Here is a 10317-nt window from a genome sequence, read left to right on the forward strand (position 1 = left end):
TAAAAAGGAACCCAAGAAGAGATATGAAGGCTGAAATGTATTTCCTTTTAAACAATATGAATTGCCTGGTAGTCCAGCTGATCTTTCTGGTCAGTAGAGTCTGAACCACACCACTGAAACAACCATGCAGCTAATCTTGTCAGACATTTGTCAGAAACCTCTGATCTGCATGCTTGTTCAGGTTCTATGGCTAATAGTATTTAGGTACAGGGACAAGCATGACAGCCAGGCAATGTGTATTGTCTAAAAGGAGATTAATATGTCAGCCTCCATATGTCTTTAAAGGAATCGTCAAAAAATGTGTTGCCCCATGATATACTGACCTGGGGCTTCCTCCAATCGACATTTCCCTCGCAGCATCTCCGCTTGCAGCCACACCAACATCAAGAACTAATGTTAATAAACCCAGAGAAGCTTGATTTACTTAAAGAGTTAGCAATGCATGTGTGCACATCACTGCAGCAGCCACTAAAGCTACTAATGTTTCAGCAATCGCATTGTGGTGTAGTGGATAGCACTCTCAATTAGCAGTGCTAGAGTCCCGGGTTTGCTTCCTGACATGGAGTTTGTATGTTCTTCCAGTGTGGGTTACCTTTGGGCACTGGCTTCTTGCCTCCCTTTGCACATAGGAAAGAAGGAGGAAGCATCGGAGTCACATGAAATGCAATTAGACAGTGAACAACTCCTGACACTGTCCACTTGTTCTGTGCTGAACAGCGGCAGTCGGGGGTATTCGAGTGTTGAATTGGCTATGCCAAATTCGAACACCAACACTATCACAAATGAATGTAAGATGACTGACAACTGTATGGGACTGCAGATAAGAGGACCCCATTGGCACACCATAAAATATGAAATAAAGTAAAAGCAAATATCCCTCCAAGAAAGAGTGGCATGCGCTCCTTGGGGGAAACATGGTAAAAACTGGAGGCGGCACAGGTGGAGTTTTAGCTTTGCAGTTGAGTCTCCTGTGGGTGGAGCTAAGTATCTCCAAGGTAGGCCATCCAGGAGGCCAGTAAGAAAAAAAATATGAATCAACCAAAAAATTACCAAACATGGCAAAATAATATTTAGCTAAAAGGGGATGGTGCAGAGGATGAGGTTTTACCTGAACCGAAATCATTAGGTCTTCTAACCTGGTCACAATCAATAATTTAGGGAGACAGATGTTCAGAATACACACAGGTCTTCCAAATGAATCAGAAAGATACGATTGAATTTAATGAGGACCTTTTAGGATAGAAGTACAAAAGAACGCCTTTGCTATTTGTTTTAACACATACCTGAACTGATAAGATATACATGTGAACATATAGTACCAATCCAACTTAGGACTTGTCCATGTCCCCACTTTTTTTTTTTTTAATTGCAGGTAGTAATAAAACCAGTGATATACATTTTATTGGTGCTTTTCTCCAGTTTGGATTCCACCATAATTGAGAAAAGCATCACGACATATTTGCCAATAATGCATTTCTTCTTCAGCGATTTCTCCATAAATCCTGCTCATAAACCAGTGAACTATCGGAAAAACCATTGCAGCACTTTTCTCAAAGGAGCCGGCTTTAAAGGAGTACTTAAGTCAAACTGAAAAAATGACTTTTACTCACCTGGGGCATCCCTCAGCCCCTTTTTAACCTCCTTAGCGGTAACCCCGTGCTGGACATGGGGTAAGCCGCTGTTGAGGATTTCTCAGGCCCAGCTGGGCCGATTTGCATAATTTTTTTTTTTTACACGTAGCTAGTATTGTGCTAGCTGCGTTACCTACGATCGCCGCCACTCTGATTCGTGGCTACCCGCCGCGTTAGAGGGTGCCCCCCCGTGCGACGGGGGAAGCCCTAAAGAAATCCTGTTCAGAACTGGATTTCCTGATGGGCGATCGAAGGGGGATGCCGCTGCTCAGCGGCTATCATGTATCTAGCGCTAGGCTAGCAACATGATTTAAAAACATTTTTTTTAAATTAGTGCTGCGCTGCCCCCCTGGCAGATTTAATTGACCGCCAGGGAGGTTAAAAATTCACAGGAATCATAACATGGACAGTGCAATACATCTGTTATGTAAGTAGAAGTGTGTGTGTGTGTGTGTGTGTGTGTGTGTGTGTGTGTGTGTGTGTGTGTGTGTGTGTGTGTGTGTGTGTGTGTGTGTGTGTGTGTGTGTGTGTGTGTGTGTGTGTGTGTGTGTGTGTGTGTGTGTGTGTGTGTGTGTGTGTGTGTGTGTGTGTGTGTGTGTGTGTGTGTGTGTGTGTGTGTGTGTGTGTTTATTTCTAGGTTAGCATGGGTGTCACTTGTTCAACCTAAACAAACATACTGTCATTAAGTTACATTAGTTATGTTAATTAGAATAGATAGGTAATATAATTTTTTTACCCACCCTGTTTTAAAAGAACAGGCAAATGTTTGTGATTCATGGGGGCTGCCATCTTTGTCATGGGGGAAGCCATCTTTTTGGTTGAAAGGAGGTGACAAGGAGCAGGAGACACAGTTCCAACTGTCCTGTGTCCTGATAACCCCTCCCAGCTGCACATGCTAGGCTTCAAATGTCAAATTCAATATGTAAAAAAAAAAATTGCACCAAAAGAGCAGAACGAGAGCAACAACATCAGAAATCCTATCATGCTTTGCACAGCATCAGGGGAAAAAAGCCCGGGCAGTTTTCTTCTGTGCAGCTAAAAATGAGGCTCGGATAAGAGAAATAAAGTTCTGATGCTGTGATACTGTTAAAGAAACACCAAGCCTTTTCAGTGCTGCTGAGTCGATTTTTAGTCCGGAGGTTCACTTTAAAGGACACAGGAGGTGACATGTCACATGATGAGACGTGTATGTACACTCACCTAAAGGATTATTAGGAACAACTGTTCAATTTCTCATTAATGCGGTTATCTATTCAACCAATCACATGGCAGTTGCTTCAATGCATTTAGGAGTGTGGTCCTGGACAAGACAATCTCCCGAACTCCAAACTGAATGTCAGAATGGTAAAGAAAAGTGATTTAAGCAATTTTGAGTGTGGCATGTTTGTTGGTGCCAGATGGGCCAGTCTGAGTATTCCACAATCTGCTCAGTTACTGGGATTTTCATGCACAACCATTATTAGGGTTTACAAAGAATGGTGTGAAAAGGGAAAAACATCCAGTATGCGGCAGTCCTGTGGGCAAAAATGCCTTGTTGATGCTAGAGGTCAGAGGAGAATGGGCCGACTGATTCAAGCTGATAGAAGAGCAACGTTGACTGAGAAAAACCACTCGTTACAACCGAGGTATGCAGCAAAGCATTTGTGAAGCCACAACATGCACAACCTTGAGGCGGATGGGCTACAACAGCAGAAGACCCCACCGGGTACCACTCACCTCCACTACAAATAGGAAAAAAGAGGCTACAATTTGCACAAGCTCACCAAAATTGGACAGCTGAAGACTGGAAAAAGGTTTCCTGGTCTGATGAGTCTCGATAGTCCGAATTTGGCTTAACAGAATGAAAAAAAATGGATCCATCATGCCTTGTGATGGTGGTGTAATGGTGTGAGGGATGTTTTCTTGGCACACTTTAGGCACCTTAGTGCCAATTGGGCATCGTTTAAATGCCACAGGCTACCTGAGCATTGTTTCTGACCATGTCCATCCCTTCATGACCACCATGTACCCATCCTCTGATGGCTACTTCCAGCAGGCTAATGCACCATGGCTATCATTCATAAAGCATTTCCGCATGTGGAAATGCTTAAAACAGCTGACTTTACCGAACACTCGGCAAAGTCAGCATTCATAAAGGCTCTTTCCGCATGAAAAAAATGACACTACCGAACAGAGTGATAAATCACCGCCTTGCGCGGTGATTAATCGGAACAAATGTAGCAAAATGTTAATTCATGAAGATCACCGCAAGCGGTGTGAGGTCGGGAAGTACCGCTCACTCTGATGTGGCGATAACAATTGAAGTGAATGGAGACACACAGACCTCCCAGGCAGCTGCAGCAGAGCGGAACACGGAGAAATATATCAACTCGGCTGCTTCCGTGTCTCCGCAAGCCTACCGCCTGCCTACCGACAGCTTAGTTCGGGGAATCTCCGCACATGGATACATTTTTATGAATGCCCACCCAGAAGTCTAAAATACCGGCAGCGGTGTTTTCCCGCATTGATTCCCCTTACCGACAGCTCCTTTATGAATGATAGCCCATGTCACAAAGGTTGAATCATTTCAAATTGGTTTCTTGAACATGAGTTCACAGTACTAAAATGGCCCCCACAGTCACCAGATCTCAACCCAATAGAGCATCTTTGGGATGTGATGGAACGGGAGCTTTGTGCCCTGGATGTGCATCCCACAAATCTCCATCAACGGCAAGATGCTATCCTGTCAATATGGGCCAACATTTCTAAAGAATGCTTTGAGCACCTTGTTGAATCAATGTCATGTAGAATTGAGGCAGTTCTGAAGGTGAAAGGGGGTCAAACACTGTATTAATATGGTGTTCCTAATAATCCTTTAGGTGAGTGTACAGTGCCAAGCACACATAACTATGTTGTGTTCCTTTTTTTTTTCTCTCCTCTGCCTGAAAGAGTTAAACATCAGGTATGCAAGTGACAGTTTCTGTCCGGGTCGGACTGGGTCAGACTATAGCATAACCCTCACTGATAATTACAGCCATAAAACACTTTCCTGTCAGTAAATGGCCTCTGAGAGCAGAAAAGAGAAAAAGGGTCAATAATTCATAGATTTGGGCTCTGGCATACTTTAACGAAGGTGTCACTATGCAGAGACAATGAAACCGGAAAAACTTGATTTGAATATAAAATAAAACTGCGAGATAGCTTTAAAAAAAAAAAAAAAAAAAAAGTCATTTTTAGGAGAATGAAGATAGATACAATTGTTTTTCTCATCTGTTTATTTTTACCTCAGACGTCCTTTAAGCCAATCACAATGCTCTGTACTGTATGTAGATGGTGCTGTGGTTGGATAGCTGTTCCCCTATGAGGTTTCCTGCTGGGTCCCCTAAAGTACACTAGCGCCAAAAATTATGTACATGAATACAACAGCGCTCCAACAAAATTCGAAATTTCACAGCTGTTAACTTACTGAGCAACAAGTGGTATAGAAGCCAACATGTTGTGTTTACTTTCTTTTTGAGATGGATGGCTGTGGACACTAAAGCCTGGTACACACCTTCAATTTTGATTGGCCAATTTTACCACCTCCATGCCATATGAGAGTCAACAGATTTTGATTACTATTATTTGTAGGTAAACACCATATATCAAATCTTCAGTCAGTAGATCCTGCTATCTACATTTATTTTATTCCCCTGCTTTGTAACTTAATTTTATTACAGATGTTGGAATGCAGTTAAAGCATACTTATTATTATAACCGAATTATTAACAATAATATAATGATTCCTACTTCCAACCGTGTGACACAGCACCAGCTGCCAGCCCCAACTGTTGATCATGAGCTCTTCTCTCCATGGCAGATGCTTTCATCTCATAGACAGAGAGGAGACCGTGTAGAGCTCAGTATACGCATTAAGTGCAGATGTGTGGTTATCAGGAGGCACCAGAGGCCGTACATGAGGCAGCACATTAGCCCCGGCCAGCATGGAGTACATTCTGCCACCAACAGAGCACCATGCCCGGCACTCAAGTACCTCCTCTCCAGCCCAGGATCCACGGAGCAGCTGTAATAAGCTCGGGTAACACATACTCACCAGAGTAGTCAAATCCTGCCTGGATAAATGAGGCTGTCCAAGAGTCACTCCCGGCTCGTCGCCCGCCATCTTGGTGAAGAGGAAGTCACCAGCAGCCTGCAAACAGTCCCAGAATGCTCGCTACACCCACTTCCAGGACACGCTGCGTTCCAGAACTCATTCTACTCAGCGGAGACACCTCTTCTGGTTCAACGCTGTTAGGTGATTGGTTACATTACAAATAGGGCAAGCTTTAGAGAAAGCGTGGCAAAAAATGCACCCTTTCACCACCAATGAGCAGCTGCTGTTTGAGACTATACAGTTCATTCATTCAGTTGTTGCCCACCGATTGGCAAAGTGCAGGAAAAGATGGGCCGGAAGTTGTTGGTTTGAGGAGAGATGAGCAGCTCCCTCTTGTGCTGTGGCTGTCTGAAGAAGGGTGGATGATGCAATACTGACAGCAGTATATGCAATTTTCTAGCTGTCTAAATATTATTATTATCACATAGATGGAAAAGGAGAAAGCTGCGAGACCTTGTGAAAATGTAAATGTAGACAGTAATCTCTACAAATCTTTATTTATGTATACTAGAAAATTACCCATCATCCCAACTGCCCACTATCAATCCAATTTCCTGAACAATCGAACATTTAATCATTGCAAAATCATCAAAAACGATCATTTAAACCCACAAATGAAGGAGAAAATGATAAGCAGCCCAATGAGACTAATGCCAGGCATACACAGCATTTCTAGTCCTTATCAATCGAGCCGCTGATGGCGCGATTGATAATATCCGACAGGTCCGATGACCCGCCGGATAGATTCCCCGCTCGATCCTCGCCGGCGGACAATAGCGGGGAATCGAGCAGCTGATAAGGAGAGCCGATGGGGACGAGCGGGGATCGATCCGCTTGCGCGGACGAGCGGGGATGCGCCGGCATCGAGCCAGCGGCTCAATCCGGCGCATAACTGGACAGGTGTATGCCCAGCATAAGGCCTCAGCGCTGCGTAATATGTTGGCGCTTTATAAATAAAATAAATAAGGCCTCTTTTCCACTACAGTTGATAGGCAGTGAAATGCCTCTCAAACTCTCACAACTGCCTGCTGCTGCCTGGCAACTGCTTGCTGCTGCCTGATAACTGCTCATTGCTGCCTGGTAACTGCTTGCTGAGCACACAGTTCAATTGTCATTGGAAAAGAGGCTTAATTTGGACTGATCCTTGATTTGGATCTGTAGAATTATCGTTCATTATTGATTTGCACCATCAACGGTCCCCAGGCCCAGATTTACATCACAGGAGCCTATAGGCACAGATGTCTTGGCACCCTAGATTTCACCCTCCATGAACCTACAAACCCCCTCTGAACCGCACCACAGGTATGCTGGCTACCCAGCGGTGACTTCTCCCTTACTTCCCTTGCCCGTCATACTTACAGGTGTCCCTTAGCATTAGGTAGGCCGAGGTACCTTCAGTGTTAAGTAGCTAGAGGTGCCTCCGACTGAGGGGATATCTCACCAGTGGAATGCCGAGACACAAGTAACCTCTCATTTACACTCTGCTCAGGACTCTGCATAGGGAAGGAAGGAGGGAAGCTCTAAGTGAGGGGAGTGAGCCACCTTTCCATCATCAGGTGCCTCACTGGCTTATGGTAAATCCGGCCCTGACGGACATAGTTCATTCGGGTGTACTCTTAATAGGCAGTTTACAATTGATCAGACCATGGCCACCACTACTACTGTATATACCTATTGATAATGTAAAAAGCTATTTGGCAGTCAATCAGCGATAGTGAGATGCAAATTATTCAGAGTTGATGCACATTTTATGTATATTCATACAGCTTGAAATAGACAAATTTAATCCTGAATGGCTGCAGTTTCATTGGTTGATTTTTAAGCTGCATAAAATTATTAAGTTATTTGCATCATCTTCACCATCCCTACTATCAATCATAAAACGCGCACTCACACACACGCACACACACAAAATCTATCTCTTTGTTTACTAGATTTTCATTTGTTTTAAGTTATTATAGTAAATCTGACATTGAATCAATTAAAAGTAGAAAATAGTGTTTTGGTGGTATCTTATGTGTTTCAATCAGTTTGCACGTGATCATTTAATTTTGGACCATTCTGATCAGACTGTTTGAAAGCTTGCATTGTGGACAGCACAAAGCTGCATAAAAGAGAATTACTGTCGCCTGCAGTGACCGGGACTGTTCTGGCTAATCGGTAGCCTGCAGGCTAGCACTCCATTCTGTAGCTGTGAAGCAGAGAAATGAGCTGATGGCACGGCGTATAATGGAGTCGCACAGAGCAGGAGGGTTAAGGTGGAGAACAGTGGTCTTGCTAAGACAAGATGATCCGGCAGCCTGGATTTGTTGCTGATGCATCAAATTGGATCAGATCACATACTAGATTTTCAGAAAAAGCGGCACTAACCGAGAAGCATCAAGGCTCGGTTTCCACTAGTCGGCATGCCTCTTGCAAGGCACACACCAGCACTTGAAGGATGCAAGCACACATCCAGATCTAGGGATTCGGGTGCGTGCTGCAGAAATTAGCAGCATGCCGGTTAGAATCACACAATTTTACTAGGGAAAAAATCCATTGAAGGTAAACAATGGAAACTGGATGTTTCACTGTTGGACAACATTGATTATAGGCAACAAATTGCAAGTGCAATTAAAGATTTTATAGATCTGAATGAAAACTCTGTCAGTTCATGTGGTATCCTGTGGGACACCTTAAAATGCGTTATTAGAGGAACTCTAATTAGCATTAAAAGTAAAGTGAACTGTCAGGAACCGGCCCGCGGCACGCCTGCGTATACGGTTCCCGACTGCGGGTTTGACCAGATTAAGCGGGGAACAGCCTTATTTAAGCTACAAACAAGGCTGGAACCCCTCAAACACTTCCCACTGCCACCACTAGCGTTGCTAGACACGTTCACTCAGCTATTGAGTGCTCAATACGCAATCTGCGTTTTCATATTTGGGTCAGCTTTGCGCTTAGGCCAAATACGGGAACGCCACGCACCCACACACACACACAGTTGCAATCTTACACTGTCGTGAAGCAAAGACCCACTAACAGTCGTTCCGAACGATACTGTTAGCCACTCTGCTGTCGCTACTCGCACTGGCGTTGTTCGTACGTTGGGTCAGCTGCGCGCTTAGGCCAACGTATGACAAACGCCCCCACACACAATGCAATTACAATTTCATACGGTAGTGTTGCTCAAGCGTACAATTAGGCATGAACGGTTACACTTCAGTCTCTTCTAGGCTATGAGTGTTAGTTTAGTACGGCAGAAGTCAAACTTATTAAATAATAATTTAATATTCTAGAAAAACATAGAACAATGCAGAACTTAATATATACAAAAAGATTACAAAAAACAAAGTAAAAATAGTTACAAGATAAAAGTTACAAAGATAACACACAAAGCGAGTTTGCTTACCAAAATAAACGGGAAATAAACGTACCAGCGTATCGATCTGGTGTTGTTGCGGGGGGTTCGCACTTCTGGTCAGGAACCAGGTTAGTTCTAGCCGTGTGAGCTACCTCCAAGAACTACAAGTTGTGGCTATCCTAGCTGCGGTTTTATACTATGAAATACGCCTGGAGGCTGTAAGCCTGTGTGGACGGGGGGGGGGGGGGGGGGAAGCTAGATTTAATTACATCCTCAGTCATAATTGGATCTCCAGAGATCTAACATCCACCTGCGAAAAATGTACAATAGCCCACATACATGAAAAGATTTCCCTAGTCCACGTTACAGGTGACAACCCCATTGTTGACAGTACTTCCTAGCTGATCAAAGATAAGGAGGTTGCACCTCCACCAATAATTCAATTTCCACAGGTAGCAAATGGTATCAAAAGGACTTCAACACACTTCACTTCTGCCATTGTCTTATTACCCCAAGCATTATTCACTGAAGTCCTCTTTAGATGCAAATGTAGGTCTTTGAAGTTCCCTGACTATGTCCTGATTGGTATAATGGGACAATAGGGCTTCTAATTAGCTCCCTGCTCTCCCAGGAACTGAGGGTAATTGTATTCCACACTGTCACACAGACAAGTACAGCTTCCCCCAAAGCCAGATGACCCATACATACGCATCTGAAGTACAGTACATAGCAGTCAGACAGGCAAATGAAAATATTATCCTTACATCATAAGCACCCCAGTATATTCCTGACATGAACAAAGAAAGGAATAATAAAATTAATAACTTACTAAAATCCCTACAACAAGCAGAAAGTGAACATAAAAAAAGCTCAACTATAACATCTTTATCAATTGTGACTGAAATTAGAACAGAACTTAATGGTCTCTTGAATAACAAATGTTCATCAGAACATAAAAAATTAAAAAAACGATATACATTGGGGAAAAACAAATCGGGGAAAGTTTTAGCTAACCTTCTGAAAGATAAAGGAAGATCCAAATTTATTCACCATATAACTGATAAAAAAGGTAAAATAATCCATGATACTAAACAGATCTCAAGTGAATTTTCTAATTTCTACAAGGAACTTTACAATATGGATGAATCAAACCTGCTAAATCCAAAAAAATTCTTAGACAAAATAAACCTCCCAAAGGTAAGCTTGAATGA

At 43.2% G+C, this 10317-nt stretch overlaps 1 protein-coding gene across 1 annotated transcript in view; it reads right to left on the bottom strand.

Annotated features, from left to right (window-relative positions):
- EIF2S3 (eukaryotic translation initiation factor 2 subunit gamma) overlaps window positions 1-5917 on the bottom strand; it is a 53025-nt gene extending 47108 nt beyond the window's left edge. Inside the window, exon 1 of the mRNA XM_068270053.1 lies at window positions 5704-5917. Coding sequence (XP_068126154.1) covers window positions 5704-5772 — 69 coding nt within the window. The 5' untranslated portion in view covers window positions 5773-5917. The remainder of the gene's footprint in view (window positions 1-5703) is intronic.
- Window positions 5918-10317: the final 4400 nt, after the last annotated feature.

This window comes from Hyperolius riggenbachi, chromosome 2, assembly GCF_040937935.1.
Source record: "Hyperolius riggenbachi isolate aHypRig1 chromosome 2, aHypRig1.pri, whole genome shotgun sequence".
In the NCBI taxonomy this organism is placed as follows: domain Eukaryota; kingdom Metazoa; phylum Chordata; class Amphibia; order Anura; family Hyperoliidae; genus Hyperolius; species Hyperolius riggenbachi.